Raw genomic sequence first — 21,997 nt, forward strand, 5'->3', positions numbered from 1 at the left:
GCAGTGGCTGGAATGTCCGTTCCCTAATCCAGGGGTTGCTCCCGGGGAGAGAAGGGGTTAAGCGGGGGCACACAGGCGTGTGCGCCTGCGGGTGTGTGTGCTTGCATTGCAGGCCTACATTTTAAAGGAGGCGGGGTTAAGGTCTTGATGTTTCCTCGGGGCTTTCCGCAGAGAACGAGGGGTCTGCTGCCGCCAGTCCAGGCAGGTGGGCAGGAGGTGGGCGAAGAGCACAGAGGCTGGCGGATGCTGGCCATGGCCCCGCCTCCGCCAGGTGTGGTTCCGCCTCCGCGTCTCGCGTTGCTCGGCAACCGGTCTCCTGGACGACGAAAGACGCTGAGCAAGGGCAGCAGCGTGCAGGACAACCGAGACCCCAGGAGCCATGTCGCAGAAACCAATGAGCATCGCGGAGGCCGAGCGCATGAACCTTGTGGCCCAGGACCAGATCTGGTAACGTCGGGGATCCGGTCACCGGTGGGCTGGGCGGTTCCCACCCAGAGTGTACAAATCTGGCGGCCTCAGTATCCCAGTTTCTGCCATGTCCTGGAGATGGTCAGGGGCCTTGAGGAAAGAGGGCAGTAATAGGGGCACGTAGTCGACCAAAGGGCCTTTCATTCCCCGTCTTCTCTTAGGCTCACCACAAAGGCCTGAAAGATTGCGGATCGGGCTCTACAAACATGCAAAGCCTTGATGTGTTCTTACTTTTAAGATTTACCAATTTTTTAAGAAGGGAATAAAACAAAAATCTCATATTTATTCTTTTTGAATGAGAAATACATATACACTTTATATTCTCGCTTGCTTTTCCAGGCATTTTAAGTAATAAGAGATTTTAATTTAAAGACTAGATCCATTTTCTATCAGATTTATATTCAGCAGACATGTGTAATGGGTTGTTTTTATTTGGCATTCTCTCTGACTGCTAAACATTATCCCATCTCTTTGAAGTTTTAACCAATATGGGAAGTTACCAGTGTAGATGCCAGTAAGTAAATTTTAGTAACAACAAACCATAAATATTTGCCTCTTAAATTTCAGTTATCCTGTTTGTCATCGATATGACTTTTACCATTTTTAACCTATAATAGTCATTACTATTTTTCTTTAAACTGACTTTGTTTCATTTAATACATTTATTTTTATAAAAAAACTTTGCATCACTCTTGAAAATGGAAAGCCAACATTATTTGGCATAAAATACACAACTACTGATTTGGTTTAAATCTTTGTCTTGATGCAAGCACCCCACTAGGTGATACTCCCATAGCAGGCTCTGTTCCCACTACCTAGAATGCCCCTTCCTCCTTCTCAACCAGATAAACTCCTACTCACCCTTCAAGACACCAAATCAGATGGCCCTTCCTATGTGAGCAGAGCCAGTGAAGCACTTACACTGTCTATCCAATGTCCAAAGTGGCCATTGAGCACTTGCAACGGAACTGTTCCAAATGGGGATGAGCTGTAAAGTAAAATACCAGACTTTGAAGATTTCACACCAAAGCAGAAGTGATGTTAAAGTTCAGTTCACCTGTTCACTTTGACTGGTATTAATGTGGCTACTAGAAAATTTAAAATCCTATGTATGGCTCCTATTTTTGGCCCATGTTACAGCTCTGCTGCTGATGCTCAGGGACCAGGACAACGAGCTTGGCCAGGGTCTCTGAAACGGTTAAGACACGGGGGGGCAGCAGGGTAGGTATTGATTCCAAAATAGGAAAGAAAATTAAAAAGCAAAATGAATACATGTTTGCACACCCACTCTTTGATATGAACTCAACTCAGCTTCTCTTTTTTTTAATTTATCTTTGTTATTGAAAGTAATTCAGATGTACCCTTTTTTCCCCCATCAACCCCTTCAGCCAACCCTCCCCCCACCCAGGCCTTTACCACATCATTGTCTGTGCCCATGGGTTCTGCATATAAATTCTTTGGTTAAACTCTTCCCGCCCACTCACCCACCCCCGCCTCCCCTCTGAAATTCATCAGTGTTCCATGTTTCTCTGTCTCTGGATCTATTTTGTTCATCAGTATATTTTGTTCTTTACATTCCACATATGAGTGAGATCATGTGATACTTGTCTTCCCCTGACTGGCTTATTTTGCTTAACATAATATTCTCCAGGTCCCTCCATGCTATCTCAAAGGGTAAGAGGGCCTTCTTTCTTTTTTTTTTTTCTTTTTTTTTTCTTTTTTTTTAAATATATTTTATTGATTTTTTACAGAGAGGAAGGGAGAGGGATAGAGAGTTAGAAACATCGATGAGAGAGAAACATCAATCAGCTGCCTCCTGCACACTCCCTACTGGGGATGTGCCCGCAACCAAGGTACATGCCCTTGACCGGAATCGAACCTGGGACCCTTGAGTCCGCAGGCCGACACTCTATCCACTGAGCCAAACCGTTAGGGCAAGGGCCTTCTTTCTTTACTGCTGCATAGTATTCCATGGTATAAATGTACCACAGCTTTTTTATCCACTCATCTCCTGATGGGCACTTGAGCTGTTTTCAGATCTTAGCTAGTGTAAATTCCCTGTCTGAACCCATGGGCACAGACAATGATGTGGTAAAGGCCTGGGTGCGGGGAGGGGTTGGCTTGAAGGGGTTGATGTGGGGGGGAAGGGTACATCTCTATTACTTTCAACAGCAAAGATAAATTTTTAAAAAAAGAAGCTGAGTTCATATCAAAGTGGGTGTGCAAACATGTATTCATTTTGCTTTTTAATTTTCTGATTGGTGCTTTGGGTTTCTTAGAATATATTCCTAGAAGTGGGATCACTGGGTCAAATGGCAGATCCATATTTAGTTACTTGAGGGAACTCCATGCTGTTTTCCATAATGGCTGCACCAGTCTGCATTCCCAGCAGCAGTGTATTAGGGTTCCTTTTTCTCCACATCCTCGCCAGCACTTGTCATTTGTTGATTTATTGATGATGGCCATCCTGACAGGTGTGAGGCAATACCTCGTTGCTGTTTTAATTTGCATCGCTCTAATGATCTGTGACTTTGAGCATTTTTTCATATGTCTCTGGGCCATCTGTATGTCCACTTTGGAGAAGGGTCTATTTAGGTCCTTTGTCAATTTTTTAATTGGATTGTTTTTCTTCCTTTTGTTACATTGTATGATTTCCTTATGTATTTTGGAGATTAACCCTTTATCAGACGTATCATTGGCAAATATGTTCTCCCATACAGTGGGCTCTCTTTTCATTTTGCTTATGATTTCTTTTACTGTACAGAAGCTTTTTATTTTAATACTAGAGGCCCGGTGCACAAAATTCGTGCACGGAGGGGGGGGTCCCTTAGCCTGCCTGCACCCTTTCCAATCCGGGTCACCTTGGGGGATGCCCAACTAATGGCTTAGGCCCAATCCTGGAACCTAAATCGGCAGTCAGATATCCCTCTCACAATCGGGGACCCCTGGCTCCTAATCGCTCAACTGCCTGCCTGCCTGATGCCCCTAACTGCTCCCCTGCCTGCCTGATTACCCCTAACCTCTCTGCCTGCCTGCCTGATTGCCCCTAACTGCCTCTGCCTGCCGACCTGATCACCCCTAACTACCCTCCTCTGCGGGCCTGATCGCCCCTAACCATCTCTGCCTCAGCCCCTGCCACCATGGCTTTGTCTGGAAGGACGTCTGGATGGATGTCCAGAAGACGTCTAGTCTAATTAGCATATTACCCTTTTATTAGTATAGATAGTCCAATTTGTTTATTTTCTCCTTAGTTTCCTTTGCCCTAGGAGATGTATCCATAAACATATTGCTATGAGAGATATCTGAGATTTTGCTGCCTGTGGTTTCTTCTAGGATTTTTATGGTTCACAACTTACATTTAAATCTTTTATCCATTTTGAGTTCATTGTTGTGTATGGTGTAAGTTTGTGGGTCTAGTTTCATTTTTTTTTCTGCATATATCTGTCCAATTTTCCCAACACCATTTATTGAAGAGACTGTCTTTACTCCATTGTATGTTCTTGCCTCCTTTGTCCAATATTAATTGAGGGTAATGGCTTGGGTCAATTTCTGGGGTCTCTGTTCTGTTCCATTGATCTCTATATGCCTGTTCTTGTGCCAGTACCAGGCTGTTTTGATTACGGTGGCTTTGTAGTATACCTTGAAATCTGGCATTGTGATTCCTGCAACTTTGTTGTTCTTTCTCAACATTGCTGTGGCTATTAGTATTCAGGGTATTTTTTTGTTCCATCTAAATTTTTGGAGTATTTGTTCTAGATCTGTGAAATATGCCATTGGTATTTTAATAGGGATTGCATTGAATCTGCAGATTGCCGCAGGTAGTATGGACATTTTAATGATATTAATTCTACCAATCCATGAATATGGTATATTCTTCCACTTGTTTATAGCTTCCTCTATCTCTTTTTTCAATGTCCTCTAGTTTCCTGAGTACAGGTCTTTTATCTGCTTGGTTAAGTTTATTCCTAAGTATCTTAATTTTGTTGTTGTTGTTGTTGCAGTAGTACATGAGATTGTTTTTTTTTTTAGTTTCTTTTTCTGATAATTCATTATTGGTGTATAAAATGCCATTGATTTCTGGGTGTCAATTTTCTATCTTGCTACATTGCCAAATTCATTTATTAAATCTAGGAGTTTTTGGTGGAGTTTTTAGGTTTTCTGTGTACATGCCATCCACAAATAAGACAGTTTTACTTCCTCCTTTCCAACTTGGATGCCTTTTATTTCTCGTCTGGTCACTGTGACTAGGACTTCTAGTACCATGTTGAATAAGAGTGGTGAAAGTGGACATCCCTATCCTGTTCCTGTTTTTAGGGGAAATGGTTTTATTTTTTTCCCTTTGAGTATGATGTTTGCTGTATATTTATCATCTATGGACTTTATTATGTTGAGGTATGACCCCTCTATTCCCACTTTGCTAAGAATCTTTATCAAAAATGGTTGTTGGATTTTGTCGAATGCTTTTTCTGCATCTATTGATATGATCATGTGATTTTTGTCTTTCAATTTGTTAATGTGATGTGTCACATTTATTGATTTGCAAACATTGACCAGCCTTGCATCCCTGGAATAAATCTCACTTGGTCATGTTGTATGATCTTTTTAATATATTGCTGGATGTGATTTGCTAATATTTTGTTGAGGTTTTCAGCATCTATGTTTGTGGGGGATATGGCCTGCAATTCTCTTTCTTTGTAGTGTCTTTATCTGGTTTTGGAATTAATTTAGTGCTGGCCTCATAAAAAAAGCTTGCAAGTGTTGATTCCTCTTGGATTTTTTTTTAATAGTTTGAGGAGAATAGGTGATATTTCTTCTTTGAATGTTGGGTAAAAATCCCCTGTAAAGCTGTCCTGACCAGGGTTTTTTGCTGAGAGTTTTTTGATTACTGCTTCTATTTCCTCAGTTGCTCTTGGCCTATTCAGGTTTTCTGATTCTTCCTGATTCAGTTTTGGAAGATTGTATTTTCGTAGTAATTTTTTCACTTCATTCACATTGTCCAGCTTGTTGGCATATAGTTGTTCATAGTACTTTCTTACAATCCTTTGTATATCTCTGGTGTCAGTTGTTACTTCACCACTTTCATTTTTTATTTTATTTATTTGGGTCTCCTCTCTTTGTTTCTTTTTTTTTAATAACATTTATTTTTTTTATATATTTTATTGATTTTTTTTTTTTTTTTTTTACAGAGAGGAAGGGAGAGGGATAGAGAGAGTCAGAAACATCGATGAGAGAGAAACATCGATCAGCTGCCTCCTGCACACCCCCTACTGGGGTTGTGCCTGCAACCAAGGTACATGCCCTTGACCGGAATCGAACCTGGGACCCTTGAGTCCGCAGGCCGACGCTCTATCCACTGAGCCAAACTGGTTAGGGCCTCTCTTTGTTTCTTGATGATTCTGGCCAAAGGTTCATCAATCTTGTTTATCTTTTCAAACAACCAGCTGTTGGTTTCAATGGCTTTTTTATTTTTTATTTTTTTTAGTCACTATGTCATTTATTTCCACTCTGATCTTTATTATTTCCTTCTTTCTACTTATTATGGGATTTGCTTGTTGTTCTCTTTATAATTCTTTAAGTTGTAGGGTCAGATAGTTTATAATTTTTTTTTTCAGGTAGGCCTGTAGTGCCATGAACTTCCCTCTCAGTACTGCTTTCACTGTGTCCCAGAGATTTTGGGTTGTTGTGTGTTCATTTTCATTTGTTTCCAGGAAGTTTTTGACTCCTGCCAAAACAGCAGAGGGAGGAGAGAGTAGATTAGAGCAGTGTGAGGAGCATCCAGGGTTGCTTTCTTGATCTATTGGTAACCCATTTGTTGTTTAATAACATACTATTTAGCCTCCATGTATTTGAGGTTTTTAAAATCTTTTTACTATAGTAGATTCCTAATTTCATGTCATTGTGGTGTGAGAAGATGCCTGATATGATTTCAGTCTTCTTGAACTTGTAGAGACTTATTTTGCATGCTAACATGTGGTTTATCTTTGAGAATGGCCCATGTGCACTTGAGAAGAATGTATATTCTGCAGCTTTGGGGTGAAATGTTCTATAAATGTCAATTAAATCCATACGATCTAGTGTATCCTTTAGAATCATTGTTTCCTTGTTGATTTTTGTCTGAAGTATCTATCCAGTGAAGTCAGCAGGATATAAAGTCCCCTACTGTGACTGTATTGCTGTTGGTCTCTCCCTTAAAGTCCTCCAGAAGTTTATTTATATATTTAGGTGCACCTATATTGGGTGCATATGTTTACCAGTGATATATAATCTTGTTGGATTGATCCCTTCAGTATTATATAGTGACCTTTATTGTTTTTTGTTATGGCCTTCATTTTGAAGTCTACTTTGTCAGTTATGAGTATTGCTACCCCGGCTTTTTTGTTTCCATTTGCATAGAAAATTTTTTTTCATCCCTTCACTCTCTTCCTGTGTGTGTCTTTTGTTCTGAGGTGGGTCTCTTGTAGACAGCATATAGTTGGGTCATGTTTTCTTATCCATTCAACTACCCTACGTCTTTTGATTGGAGCATTTTGTCAATTTACATTTAATTATTATTAATAGGTATTTATTTATTGCCATTTTAATTCTTTATGTCTCTGTTTTTCTTTCTATTCTTATTATAACAGTCCCTTTAGTATTTCTTACAATGCTGGCTTGATAGTGATAAACTCCTTTAGCCTTTTTCTGTCTGGGAAGCTCTTTGCTTCAGCATCTATTTTGAATGATAGCCTTGCTGGATATAGTAGTCTTGGTTTTAGATCCTTACTTTTCATTATCCTGAATACTCCATGCCATTCTCTTCTGGCCTATACAGTTTCTCATACAAAATCAGCTGACCACCTTATGGGAGTTCCTTTGTAGGTAAGTTTGCTTTTCTCCTGCTGCCCTTAAGACTCTCTCTTTGTCTTTAATTTATGGCATTTTAATTATGTGCCTGGGCGTGGGCCTGTTTGGGTTCTTGCTTGGGACTCTCTGTGCCTCTTGAACTTGCATGACTTTTTTCTTTATGAGGAAAAATGAGCCTCAGAAACTCCACTGGGTGGGGTGAGAGGTTTTCCAACAGGTTGGGGCAATTTCTTACCTTGCCCCCAGGCAAAAGCTGCCTGGATGGTAAAGGTCTGCCTGAAAAAGATGTTCTCTGCAGTATGAGGGAATGCCTCCGCACAGGAAACCATAGTGGCTGCCTTCCGAGCTCTAACCCCAGAGCCCTCAACCCTGGATGCTCCTCACACTGCTCTAAGCCACTCTCTCCTCCCTCTGCTGGAGCTCAGGGTGAGTGGCTGCACATGAAACTTTGTGATTGGCCCTTTAAGAGGGTGCCTGCATTTCCAGTCATCTCCCCCTGGCAGACAGCAACCCCGCTGCTTTTCACGGCCAGATGTGATGTGGGATCTTTCTCAGTGCTGGTGCTCTGGGCTGTGGAGTCCAGCGTGGGATTTAGACCCAGGAGTTCTCAGTGGAACCCACAACAGCTGAGATATTCCTCCAGAACTTCAGCTGCTGTCTGTTGGAGCCTGGCCAGCCCTTTTGCACCTCCAAATTTCCTACCAGTCTCTGTGCAGTCTCCACTTTCCATTCTTGGATATCAGGGTTCTCTCCAGCTAGTCTTCAGTGGATTATTCAGGATGGTTTTTCTGTATATTAGTTGAAATTCCAGTTTGGTCCTGGGAGAGTGTCAGTATAGCTTCCACTTAATCCGCCACCATTTTCTACTGTCAACTCAGCTTCTTAATGTGAAGTAAAAGCAGGATGGGTCGAGTGAGGCAGCTGGGGTGTGATGTTTACGGAGGGCTCAAGCTCAAGGTCATGTAAGTGCTGGCTGTGCCCTTGCAGGAACCTGGGAGTGGGTGCCTGCCTCCTTACATTTTGCACCCCAGGTGCCTCTCTCACACCACCCCAGTCCTTGCCCTGAGAACCAAGGTACTTATTATGAACTTCCTTAACGATTTAACACGTGCTCATCGCTGTGGGTCAGAGGCCTCCAAGATTAAGTACCCGGATGGCCCCTAAGGCAGTCAGCCCCCTTCCTGTCTGCACCCACTGTGCCGTCCAGCCAGCACCTCTGGCTCTCCAGGCACGTGTCTTCCTCAGTCCTGTGAGGGTCTCAGTGACGGGATCCCTCCTGGCACAGAACTTCGTCAGTGCCTGCACATGGACAAGTGTCAGATTCCCCGTGAACCTTTGGGATTTGCTACTTTAACCTTTCTGAATATTGTCCAGCCCTTAGGAACTTTCTTTTTTAGGAGATACCGCCTGAAGGCCGAGACCGAAGCACAGAAAAACTGGGCCCAGAACTGGGGATTTTTAACAACCCCTCTCGAGGAGGTAAATATAAATTTTATGAGTCCAGAGGTAATAGAATGGATCATTTCCAAGAATAAATGGTTATGAAGTGTATAATTTGCAAGAATAAAATTAAAGAGCATGTGGTAGGCAAAGACTGTCACCTCTGAAACCCGAAGGGTCCTTCCCTTCCCGGATTTATTGAGCGCTTACTATGTGCCCTGCAGGTCCTAGGTGCTGTCTCCGAAGCAGCGTATTTAACCCGCACAACAACCCCTGTGCGGAGGGTTGCTCGTTTATGCCCATTAACGAAGACTGGGGTGGTGGCCACCAGTCTTCACCCTTTTGAGCTCTCTCCAGCTATGACACGAAGAAGCCTCATGTCCTTGGAGGGTCGCAGAACCAAATAAGCGCCACCTAATTCAGAACGATCCTGAGTCAAGGTGGCGTCAACCCCATTGTAACTTGCCCCATCCCACTAGCTTTGAAATGATGCCATTCTTAATGAGCTTGTTCAATACTTAAGAGTATTGTACAATTTGAAATTTTATGCATAAAATGAGTTCTTTTTTTGTTATTATTAATCCTCGCCAGAGGATATTTTTTCATTGATTTTCTTCTTTTAGAGAGAATGGAAGAAAGAGGGAAAGACAGAGAGAAACATCCGTGTGAGAGAAACACATCGATTGGTTGCCCCCTGCACGAGCCATGCTCTTGACCAGAATCGAACCCGGGACCCCTTGGTCTGCAGGCTGACACTCCATCCATTGAGCCAAACCAGCCAGGGCAAAAATGTGTTCTAATTAATATAATATGCATACAAAGAATCTATATTAATATTCTTTATATGTAATTTAAATTGGATTCTTGAAGAGTTCAAAATTGCTTTAAAAATTAAATGGGGGCCCTGCCCGGTGTGGCTCAGTGGTTGGAACGTTGCCTGAGCACAGAAGGGTCTCGGGTTCAATTCCCAGTCAAGGGCACGTACCTGGGTTGCAGGTTGGCTTCCCGCCCCCCGTTGGGACACGTGAGGGAAGCAACCAGTCGATATGTCTCTCTAATCAATGTTCCTCTCTCTCCCTCTCTCTTTTTCTCTTCTCTCCCCTCCCTCCCTTCCATTCTCTCTGAAAAATCAATGAAAAAAATATCCTCTGGTGAGGATGAACAACAACAAAAATTAAAAGGAGGAATGGGTGGCTCTTGTCTGATATTTTAAAGGTTGGTCCTGAGCCTGGTTGGCATTTTTTAGTTTGAGCTCATAATCCTTGAAGTCCCCTCAAACTACTCCTCGGGAATATGATGAGCAGGCTGCAGGGCGAGCGCGGGCACCGCAGTTAGCGGCCTGCAAGGCCCCGCTGCCCCTTTCTAGCTGCAGTGGGGAAGGCGTTGTCATCTGTAAAACGCGGAGTTCTGGGGGCCGATGAAGAGGGCTCGTCCACCCTCTCAGCCTGGGGTGGCCTGTGTCTGGATTGTGTTTCAGTTGATCGAGTGTGAAGATGGACCCCCCGCCCCAAAGCCCAAGATCGAGCTTCCCCAGAGGTTCCACATCCGGCCGTTGACCCCCGTGGAGAAATATATCAAGGTTTGCAAAGTTGTTTTTAAATACTTGCTTCCCGAAGTGAGCAAGTAGCCCCCCCACCCCCACCCCCAGCATGTGTTTTGTGCAGGTGCAGACAGACAGCCGCCCAAGGTAAGAACTCAGCCGCGCCTGGCAGGTGGGGGTGCCGTTTCCACGCCCTCTCCACGCCCGCACAGCAGGTGGCTGTCTACACGCTGAGAGCCTCTGCATCCGCTTTGAAGAGGCAGAGGGGAGCCAAGACAATGAGGGGCTCGATCCAAGGTTTAAGGGGGTGCAGGGAAGCAGGGCAGCGAAGGTGGGGCTCTGGAGTCAGATCGCTGAGCCACTCCCCTCCTGGGGGTCTTGGGCAGGGACCTGACCTCTCTGTGTCTCTATTTCCACCTTGCACAATGGGGGTTCGTGAAAGCACCTACTTCAGGGATGGCGTCGGGCCCAGAGGAGGATGCTGGGAAGGACTTAGAGAGTGCCAGTGGCTGCAAGCTGTGAGGAGGGGCCAGGTGCTTGGCTGGGCAAACAGTGATGAACTAGAAGGCAAGACTCCAGCTCACACATGTGGGTTGGGGTCACCAACGTGAAACAAGAAAATCAACAAAAACGTTATACACTGTGCTAGATGCCATGGAGGAAATGGGCCGGTGATGTTGGAGGATACAGGGGATGGGGTGGCCAGAAAAGCCCCCGCGGAGCTGAGGACTGAAGAATGGCAAGGAGCCAGCCCAGGGAAAAGCATTCCCGGCAAAGGGAACAGCATGTACGGAGCCCTGAGGCACAACAAAGGTTGCAATGTTTCAGGAGCAGCAAGGGATGTTGATGTGTCTGGAGCTTGGTGAGCTGGGGTGGGGGAGGGGTGCGGCGGGAAGGGCTGTGGATGGAGAAGTGGGCAGGGCCAGCTCCCACCGGACCTCAGGTGCCAGAGGAGCAGTTGGGATTTGAACCCAATCTGCAACAGAAAGCAGGGCATGAGATCGCTTTGGTTGCTGATGAGTGCCAGGGCGACCCCAGAGGGGAGAAGACTGAGAGGGTGTTCCCACGGAGGCCAGTCAGCTGTGGAGGTGGGTCAGAGACTAGAAATTGCTCAGCTCCGTAGGTCCCTGGACCTCTCGTCATGGGCCCGTCATTCTCATCTTGGGGTCTGCCCTCTGCTCAGCTGCGGAGAAAGCAGTTCTGTGTCCTGATGGGAAGAGGAGATGAAAACTCAGGATGAAGGCGGCCACTTTCGGAGACAATGGCAACATGGCCCTTCACAGAGAATGAACCAACCTGCTCTCCCAGGATGCCCTTGTTAGGGTGCTGTTTTCATTTCCTTGCCAATCTGGTGGGTGAAGCGTGGCCTCCTGGGTGGTTTTTTGTGTTCTTCTTTATTTGTTTTTTGTTGTTAATCCTCACTCGAGGATATTTTTCCATTGATTTTTTTAGAGAGAGCGGAAGGGAGGGGGAGAGGCAGAGAGAGAAACATTGATGTGAGAGAGACACATCGATTGGTTGCCTCCCTCACAGCCCCCCAACCTGGGCCAGGGATGGAGTCTGCAACCAAGGCAGGTTTTCAGTTGCGTTTCTCCTACAAGTTGGAGGGAGGCTTGAAGGCAGGTCTGCGTGTTCCCAAGGGCCCGTCTGGGACAGCTCCCCCCAAGCTGATGCGGGAAACTGCGATCCTCTGGCGTTTATGGACGACCCTCCCTGCTTGTGGCCTCTCAGGAGATTAATTTTAATGCTTCATCAAGAACATATGTTAAGGGCTTCACCCACCAGAGGCAGCTGGCCCACCAGGTCCGCCCCTCCCGCCATGCCTCGCCAAGATGCTGTAGCCAAGCGTGAACTCATAACCCCAGCATATTAAACCTCTTCATCTCAGTGCTTCCGTGGGAACAAATTTCTCACCGTTTTCTCCACTCAGATCACCCGTGAGAGCAGGACAGACGATCGATTCACAGGGAGAGGGAACTGCCTGAACATTTACCCTCACGTTCCAAAAATTCCAAGTCTGTCCAAGGACGTGACAGTTGAAATTGTGTGTGGGGTTTTCCTTTCAGAAAGAATCCCGTTTTGCTTTTGGATTTTAATTAAGTTCAATTGCTTCTCATTCCTGTGGTCTCTGGTGTGTGTGTGTGTGTGTGTGTGTGTGTGTGTGTATGTGTGTATGTGTGTATGTGTGTACTCACATCATAAACCATTCTAATCAAAGCCGGAAGGTTTATAACTACCAGAAACCCACCTGGCAATATCGTCACCGATTTTATGAAGGGCGGTGTTTGATATTTCTGCACCTTACTTTTCCGGCTGTGTGCTCTTTTATCAAATAAGAATCATGTACTGGCGGACAGGAGTCCAACGAGCTGCAGGAACGTGTCTGTGAGCATGACTGCGGGCGAGCACCGGGCTGGGCCTGAGCCTCCCGGGCCCCGGCTTTGCTCGCGCGGGTCGGGGGCCTCCGTGGACCGCCTCATGCCGCTGCCCAGGTGACTGACCGCTGCGTCTCCCTCCCAGGTCCTCCCCTCGCCCCCGGTTCCGAAGACCACGCAGGGCTTCATCGGCTGGCGGTCAGGGGTGCCGGGCCTGAACAAGTGCCTGGAGTACGGATCGGAGATCAGGAGCTGCAAGGGCGCCTATGCCAGGGAGCTCGGCTGGCCGAAGCAGGGCATCCACTGAGTCCAGCCCTGGGGCAGCGCAGGGCGGACCGCCAGGCACCGGCGCCCACACCCAGGAAAGAAAGCTCCCAGGGCAAGGAACAGAGAATAGCCCTCTGACATTGTCAATTCATCAATACCGCCCTTCCAGAACATTCTCATAACACTCATTCTTGGCTACTCTGAATTTTCTTTGGGTACCTTGGGAATTTCTAGGTACGGCTTTTAAAAAAAACAATGTGCTTTCATTTTAAAGTTGCTTGTCCAGGCCCTTTAATGCTGCTTACAGCCCCTGTCACTCCACTTTTGTAATGAGATTGTGGACCAGGTGCTCTGGGCCTGTCCTCAGGAAGAATGACTCTTCTGTCCCAGGAGATCTGCAATGTCAACAACCCGTTGTGGTGAGCGGAAGTTTCCAGAACAGGAGGTTCCCCACGGGGTCTGCATGAAACTTCCTGCTTGCCTGCCCCCGCCACCCCTACCAACCCAGCAGCTGGGCTGGCCAACCAGCCACTCTCCTTTCCCTCGTGGGCAGCGGACTTCAACCCCTTGGTCCCTGCCTGGCTTTGCTCAGGTCCTACAAAGGGCGGGGGGGCGGGGGGTGTCCAGCTGGGGGAAGGAGCTACAGGGAAAGCCTGTGGCCTCCCCAGATCCCCAGAGGAGGGGCATGCAGTATGCAGGCCACCTGGGAAGCTGGTTTGTGTTTGTCTCTGAGGAGCGGAGGGTGGGGCTCCTTCGTACCTGCACCGACGGCCCTAGACTCAGCCCCACCCCAGGCATTTGGGCCACACCCCAGGCTCCTAACAGAGCAGCAGGGCCCCACCAACGGCCTCGGTTGAGAATCGCGTGGACAGCACTCGAAGATTCAATCACCCTGGACGGTTTCAAGCTTGACATGTAATCTATGGAAATCAACCTCTTTGTGGGTTTTAAATGGGATAAATGTCACCACACGCTGTAAAATGCCACATTCCCAAGGTCGAGGCGAGGCTGGCGGTCCCGTGTGCACCATGGTAACAGACATCACAGCCATGAGCCTCCAGTGGGGCTCGGAATGAGTGGCCTCTGAAATGATGCCAAACAGAGTTTGGCCGGGACTCAGCATGGATTCTGTCACAAGCACATTGCAGCCCAAGACAGAGTAGAAACTCCCAGGTTGAGTTATAAGAAAATCATCACATGATCGAATAAAACTACTGGAAAACACAAGCCTTACACACTCAAACACACCTGGGTAACCTCAGTGTCCCAAGACGTGAGATCAGAAGTGTCTAGAATTTAGGAAGTTGTAGATTTTAAAAAGCATGTCACCTGCATATTGCATAACCCTTCTGGCAAGGTCTGGGGCAGCCACCCCACAAATTAAACCCATTGATGTTTTTGTAGCAAAATGTTCCAATATTCACACTAAATGGAATCAAGACTCTAAGGAGCCCCTTGTCCGGTCTGGTTCAGTTTATCACCGAGCGTGTGTGGATGTGCAGACCCTGCCCTGCGTGTGGGTGGATCCAGTGACTCTTCCATAGAAAGTGTGCAAAGGTGACAGGAGGCCACTTCCCAGACTAGGTCACAAGGGACTGTGACTTCCATCTTGAAGCTTCCCCCCTCTCTCCCTCTCCCCTCCCACTCTCCCTGAGGAAGCCAGCTGCTGTGTCATGAGATACTCTATGGAGATGCCCACACGACAAAGAAGGAAGGAAGGGAAACCACGCCCAGCAGCTCATGAGCCCAGCAAGCCCCACCCCAGCAAGCCCCACCCACCAACAAGCCCCACCCCCAGCACGCTTGTGAATGAACTGGGAAGCTGATCCTTCCCAGTGGAGCCTCGTGAAGGCCACCACCTGTGAGAGACCCTGGCCCAGAGGCCCCAGCTCAGCGGCCCCTGGATTCCTGACCCACAGGAGCTGTGAGGTCACAGAGTTTCAGGCCATTAGGGTTTGGGGGGGAATTTGTTACTCAGCAATAGATAACAAATCCAGGTTATTTCTAAAGTGACCCACCGATGGCCGTCACTTTCAGGAGAGCCCAGAGCCACTCCACAGGCTCTGAAGGGTTCGGGGTTCTGGGACATTCCCCGGAGCCGCCCCACTTCCTCAGAAGGAGCAGAGCCCTTTTCCAGGGGAGCACCCCAAAACACGCTTCAGGAAGCTCTGCCTTCACATCGCAGAAGCTGGGCCAGAGTTCCAGGGAGTCGCCTAGAGACAAAAGGGCTTTTCCGAGTCAGAGGCAATGGCAGTTACTTGAGATCAATAAGAACAGCTATTCCACAGGCACTGACTCGGGCAGAAACCCAATGGTTCCGATGAGGAGACAAAGGGTGGGTATTGATGAGGAAGGGAAGGGAGGGGAGGGGACAGTTCCATCCACAGCAGGAAGGCGTTGCTTTTCGTGCAGAAAAGGCAACACGGCGCCACTGATTCTAAACAATGTTTTCACTCTCCGCCTGGAAGTCATAGTATCTGCTTCTTATTATCTTTGCAAACAGTGCTTTCCGGCACAGCCTGCTTTCGGCCCATCCAAAGGTGGTTTTCACACCGCAAAGGTGTGAGGCCTCAGGTGTGCAAGGCAGCTCCTCTGGGACGGCAGCGCCCGCTCGTTTGGAAGCGGTTCCATTTTTTATTTTATTTTTTCCTTAGGTGACACGTCATCTTAAGTTTGGGGGACAAAGCTGGAGAAAGGACTCGCAATCCCTCTGACCCCCAGTCCCAGTTTAAAGCTGTCCTCAGAGGTCCACCAAGGGCGGGTCATCCGCCCTGAGCCGGGGAGAGGTGAGGCCTCAGGCAAGTGGGCCAGGTGAGGAGCAGGGCGGAGCGGGCTGACCGCATTCAAATCCAGGCGCTCCCCTTTCCGGCCGTGTGGCCTTGGGCCAGCGGCTGGAGCCCTCCGACCCCTGCTCCCTCAGCTGCGATGGGACACACCCAGCCTCCCAGGGCGGCCTGAGGATACACGGGGACTGGGATGGGAAGGGCTTGCCAGGGACATGTCAGTCCAGCCCCGGCAGCAGGGGACCGACCCTTGATAAACAGGGTGAAGATAAGACAAGACGCGGGTGATAAAATGTCAGGTAAGCCGGCTGTCCGGGCCAAGGGGTTCAGCCCAGGGTGGCTGCTGCTGCTTTCACTGCCATTTTTGGTGTTGTTAATGATAGTCATTTCACCTCCATAAAGTCCTCGGCTTTTCGATGAAGGCTACAACACTTCTCAGCACCTGCCACCGTAAGAGCTGGCCATCACTCAAGAGAACGCTGGTGCTCCTTCAAAAATGCACACATCGCCCTGGCTGCTGTTGCTCGGTGGTTAGAGCGTCGGCCCATGCATGAAAGGGTCTCAGGTTCAATTCCCGGTGAAGGGCACGTCCCTGGGCTGCAGGTTCAATCCCCGGGCCCAGTCAGCGCATGAGCAGGAGGCAACCAATCGATGGGTGTCTCTCACATCGAAGTTTCTCTCTTTTTCTTTCTCTCTCTCTCTTGCTCTCTTTCTTTCCCTCCCTCTCTTCCTCTTCCACTCTCTTTAGAAATCCATGGAAAAATATCCTCAGGTGAGGATTAACAACAACAACAAAAAAAAAACTTGCACACATCAATGAGACTCCCTCCATACCCCATTTAAAAAATAAACTTTAAGCTCTTTCCGGAGCCATTCATTAGAACTTAAAAAATGGAGCCCAGCCCTCACGGGGTTTGGCTCAGTGGATGGAGAATCTGCCCACAGATAGAAGGGCCCCAGGTTTGAATCTGGTCAAGGGCATGTAGGCGGTTGCAGGCTTAATCCCCAGCCCTGATGGGGCACGTACGGGAGGCACCCAGTTGATGTGTCTCTCTCACACTGACATTTCGCCCTCTCTGTCTCTCCCCCTCCCTTCCATTCTATCTAAAAGCCAATTGGAAAATATCCTCAGGTGAGGATTAACAAACAAACAAACAAACAACAAAAAAAAAACACAAACCAACAACAAAAAGCAAATGGAGCTCAGAATAACCCTGAGGTCTGCACTTGCTGGTGGAATTGCACTCCTGGGAGGCGGCCTGACTGGTGTCCGGAGGTGATCACATGGGTAAAAACCAGTGTCTGCGTGGGTGCTGCTGGTTCTGATGAGACCGAATGCGAATGACGCCTGGGGTAAGCTGCAGCCAGGACCCAGGCGCCCAGAGACAGCTGGCGGCCCCGGAGAAACCAGGCAGGTGTGGAAGAACTGTTGTGAGTGTGGTGTGTGGGTGTGTCTGCCTGTCAGGAAGTTCTTTTTTAATTGGGAAATAAACTTTGCTTCTTTTTCTTTAAATTTTATTTTATTGTTTAAAGTGTTACAAATAGTAGTACATATGTCTCCTTTTTTTCTCCATTGATCTTCCCTCGGCCTCCCCTACCCCCTGGCACATGCCCTCACCGCCCCCCCCTCCCCGCCCAGTGTCTTGTGTCTATTGGTTATGCTTATATGCATGCATACAAGTCCTTCGGTTGATCTCTTACCTCCCCGCCTCCAACACTCCCCAGCCTTCCCACTGTAATTTGACAGTCTGTTCCATGCTTCTCTGCCTCTGTATCTATCTTTGTGTTCATCAGGTTATAATATTCTTTATTATCCATAAATGAGTGAGTTCATGTGGTATTTTACTTTCACTACCTGGCTTATTTCACTTAGCATAATGCTCTCCAGTTCCATCCATGCTGCTGCAAATGGTAAGAATTCCTTCTTTTTTATAGCAGCATAGTATTCCATTGTGTAGATGTACCACAGTTTTCTAATTCATTCATCTGCTGATGGGCATTTAGGCTGTTTCCAAATCTTAGCTATGGTAAATTGTGCTGCTATGAACATAGGGGTGCATATATCCTTTCTGATTGGTGTTTCTGGTTTCTTGGGATATATTCCTAGAAGTAGGATCACTGGGTCAAATGGCTGTTCCATTTTTAAATTTTTGAGAAAACACCATACTGTTTTCCACAGTGGCTGCACCAGTCTGCATTCCCACCAGCAGTGAAGGAGGGTTCCTTTTTCTCCGCATCCTCTCTAGCACTTGTCATTTGTTGATTAGTTGATGATAGCCATTCTGACAGGTGTGAGATGGTACCTCATTGTTGTTTTGATTTGCATCTCTTGGATGATTAGTGACTTTGAGCGTGTTTTCATGTATCTCTTGGCTTTCTGAATGTCCTCTTTCGAAAAGTGTTTATTTAGGTCCTTTGCCCATTGTTTTGATTGGATTGTTTATCTTCCCTTTATTAAGTTGTATGAGTTCCCTGTAAATGTTGGAGATTACACCCTTATTGGAGATAACATTGGCAAATATGTTCTCCCATGCAGTGGGCTTTTTGTTGTGTTGTTGATGGTTTCTTTTGCTGTGCAGAAGCTTTTTATTTTGATGTAATCCCATTTGTTTATTTTCTCCTTAGTCTCTCTTGCCCTAGGATCTGTGTCTGTAAAGATATTGCTATGACATATGCCTGCAATTTTGCTGCCTATGGAGTCTTGTAGGATTCTTATGGTTTCCCGTCTTACATTCAAGTCCTTCAGCCATTTTGAGTTTGTTTTTGTGTATGGTGTAAGTTGGTGAACTAATTTTATTTTTTTTGCATGCATCTGTCCAATTTTCCCAACACCATTTACTGAAGAGACTGTCTTGATTCCATTGTATGCTCTTGCCTCCTTTGTCAGATATTGAGTATAATGGCTTGGGTCAATTTCTGGGTCCTCTATTTTGTTCCATTGGTCTATATGTCTGTTCTTGCACCAGTAAAAGGCAGTTTCAAGAACCGTGGCTTGGTAATATAGTTTGATGTTTGGTATTGTGATCCCTCCAACTTTGTTCTTCTTTCTGAGGACAGCTGTGGCTATTTGGGGTCTTTTTTTATTCCATATGAATTTTTGGAGGGTTTGTTCTAGATCTTTGAAATATGCCATTGGTATTTTAACAGGTATTGCATTGAATCTATAGATTGCTCTAGGTAGTATGGACATTTTAATGATGTTGATTCTACCAATCCATGAACATGGTATGTTCTTCCATTTGTTTATGTCTTCCTCTATCTCTTTTTTCAATGTCCTGTAGTTTTCTGATACAGATCTTTTACATCCTTGGTTAAGTTTATTCCTAGGTATCTTAATTTTTTTTGGTGCAATAGTAAATGGGATTGTTTTTTTCGTTTCTTTTTCTGTGAGTTCATTATTGGTGTATAAAAAGGCCATAGATTTCTGGGTGTTAATTTTGTATCCTGCTACATTGCCAAATTCGTTTATTAGGTATAGTAGTTTTTTATGGAGTCTTTGGGATTTTCTATGTATAGTATCATGTCATCTGCAAATTAGGACAGTTTTACTTCTTCTTTTCCAATTTGGATGCCTTTTATTTCTTCTTCTTGTCTGATCGCTATGGCTAGTACTTCTAGTACTATGTCGAACAGGAGTGGTAAAAGTGGGCATCCTTGTCTTGTTCCTGTTCTTAGGGGGAATGGGTTTAGTTTTTTTCCCATTGAATATGATGTTGGCTGTAGGTTTGTCATATAGGGCTTTTATTATGTTGAGGTATGATCCCTCTATTCCCACTTTGCTGAGACTTTTTATCAAGAAAGGGTGTTGGATTTTGTCAAATGCTTTTTCTGCATCAATTTATATGGTTATGTGATTTTTGTTTCTCAGTTTGTTTATGTGATGTATCACATTTATTGATTTGTGGATATCGTACCATCCTTGCATCCCTGGAAGAAATCCCACTTGGCCATGGTGTATGATCTTTCTAATGTATTCTGAATCTGATTTGCTAGAATTTTGTTGAGGATTTTAGCATCTATGTTCATCAAGGATATTGGCCTGTAGTTCTCTTTTGTGTGTGTGTGTGTGTGTGTGGTTTCTTTGCCTGGTTTTGGGATTAGGGTAATGCTGGCTTCATAGAAAGAGCTTGGAAGTGTGCCTTCCTCTTGAATTTTTTGGAATAGTCTGAGTAGAATAGGTTTTAGTTCTTCTTTGAATACTTGGTAGAACTCCCCTGTAAAGCTGTTCGGACCAGGGCTTTTGTTTGCTGGAAGATTTTTGATTGCTGTTTCAATTTCTTCAGTAGTTATTGGCCTATTCAGGTTTTTTTATTCTTCTTGGTTGAGTTTTGGGAGCTTGTATTTTTCTAAGAATATGTCCATTTCATCTAAGTTGTCGTTTTTGTTGGAATAGAGTTGTTTATAGTATTTTTTCATAATCATTTGTATTTCTGTGGGATCGATTGTTATTTCACCTCTTTCATTTCTGATTTTGTTTATTTGGGTCCTCTATCTTTGCTTCTTGGTGAGCCTAGCTAGAGGTTCATCAATCTTGTTTATCCTTTCAAAGAACCGGCTCTTGGTTTTGTTGATCTTTTGTATTTTTTTTTTTTTTTTGGTCTCTATTTCGTTAATCTCCTCTCTGATCTTTATTATTTCCTTCCTTCTGCATACGCTGGACTTTTCTTGTTGCTCTCTTTCTAACTCTTTGAGTAGTAGGGTTAGGTAATTTATTACCATTGTTTCTTGTTTTTTGAGGTAGGCTTGTAGAGCTATGAACTTCCCTCTCAACACTGCTTTCACTGTGCCCCATAGACTTTGGATTATTGTGTTTTCATAGTCGCTTGTTGCCATGATGCTTTTTATTTCTTCTTTGATCTCTCTGGTAACCCAGTCATTGTTTAATAGCATGTTATTTAGCCTACAGGTGTTTGATTTTTTTATTGTTTTTATTGTAGTTGATTTCTAGTTTTATGCCATTGTGATCTGAGAAGATGCTTGATATGATTTCTATCTTCTTGAATTTGAAGAGACTTTGCCTGTGACCTAATATATGGTCTATCTTTGAAAATGACCCATGTGCACTTGAGAAGAATGTATATTCTGTGGCTTTGGGGTGAAATGTTCTGAAGATGTCAATTAATTCCATCTGATCTAGTGAGTCATTTAAGATTGATGTTTCTTTGCTGATTTTTTGTTTAGAGGATTTGTCCAATGGTGATACTGGGGTATTAAAGTCCCCTACTATGACTGTATTGCTGTCAATCTCTCCCTTGATATCCTCCAGAAGATTTTTTATGTATTTGGGTGCTCCTGTATTTGGGTGCATATATGTTTACCAGAGTTATTTCTTCTTGTTGGATTGCTCCCTTTAGTACTATGAAGTGGCCTTCCTTATCTCTTGTTATGTCCTTCACTTTGAGATCTAATTTGTCAATATAAGTATTGCTACCTCAGCTTTTTTTTCATTTCTATTCTCCTGAAAAACCTTTTTCCATCCCTTCACCATCAGTCTGTGTGAGTCCTTGTTTTCTGAGGTGGGTTTCCTGTAGACAGCAGATATATGGGTCATGTTTTCTTATCCACTCAGCTACCCTATGTCTTTTGATTGGGGCATTTAATCCATTTACATTTAAAGTTATTATTGATAGGTACTTGTTTGTCACCATTTTTATTCTTTATGCCTGTGTTCCTTCTTTGCTTCCTATTTCTTCTTTTTACAGCAGACCCTTTAGCATTTCTTGCATTGCTGGTTTGGTGGTAATAAACTCCCTTAGTCCTTTTTTGTCTATGAAGCTCCTGATTTCACCCTCAATTTTGATTGATAGCCTTTCTCGGTACAGTATTCTTGGATTCAGACCCTTGCTTTGCATGACTTTGTATATTTCATTCCATTCCCTTCTGGCCTGATGTGTTTCTGTTGAGAAATCAGTTGCTAGTCTGATGGGGGATCCTTTGTAGGATCTCTCTCTGGCCGCTTTTAAAATTCTTACTTTGTTGTTGGTGTTTGCCAATTTAATTATAATGTGCCTTGGTGTCGGTCTTTTGGGGCTTATTTTGTTTGGGACTCTGTGAGCTTCTTGGATTTGTGTGAGTTTTTTCTTTCCTATATCAGGGGAGTTTTCTGTCATTATTTCTTCAAACAGGTTTTCTATTCCTTGCTCAGTTTCCTCTCCTTCTGGCACCCCTATTATGCAGATGTTGTTTTGTTTCTTGTTGTCCCAAAGTTCCCTTAGGCTCTCCTCCTGATTTTTAAGTTTTTTTTCTAGATACTGTTCTGCTTGGATATTTTTTCCTACCTT

The 21,997-nt window shown here is 45.3% G+C and overlaps 1 protein-coding gene across 1 annotated transcript; it reads left to right on the plus strand.

Annotated features, from left to right (window-relative positions):
• The first annotated feature begins 379 nt into the window (after positions 1 to 379).
• Positions 380 to 12,973, plus strand: CUNH20orf85 (chromosome unknown C20orf85 homolog). Its single transcript, XM_006095422.3, has 4 exons — positions 380 to 447; positions 8,709 to 8,790; positions 10,229 to 10,330; positions 12,812 to 12,973. Exons 1-4 carry the CDS (start codon positions 380 to 382, stop codon positions 12,971 to 12,973), a joined length of 414 nt encoding a protein of 137 aa, XP_006095484.1.
• Positions 12,974 to 21,997: the final 9,024 nt, after the last annotated feature.

This window comes from Myotis lucifugus, unplaced genomic scaffold, assembly GCF_000147115.1.
Source record: "Myotis lucifugus unplaced genomic scaffold, Myoluc2.0 scaffold_155, whole genome shotgun sequence".
In the NCBI taxonomy this organism is placed as follows: domain Eukaryota; kingdom Metazoa; phylum Chordata; class Mammalia; order Chiroptera; family Vespertilionidae; genus Myotis; species Myotis lucifugus.

What these genes read in the sequence shown, in the direction of transcription:
- CUNH20orf85 (XM_006095422.3), top strand. Translation starts at nt 380, where the DNA reads ATGTCGCAGAAACCAATGAGCATCGCGGAGGCCGAGCGCATGAACCTT. An exon ending in GTGGCCCAGGACCAGATCTG is followed by an intron (nt 448 to 8,708) that starts GTAACGTCGGGG and finishes TTTCTTTTTTAG; the next exon opens with GAGATACCGCCTGAAGGCCG. An exon ending in CCGTGGAGAAATATATCAAG is followed by an intron (nt 10,331 to 12,811) that starts GTTTGCAAAGTT and finishes TCTCCCTCCCAG; the next exon opens with GTCCTCCCCTCGCCCCCGGT.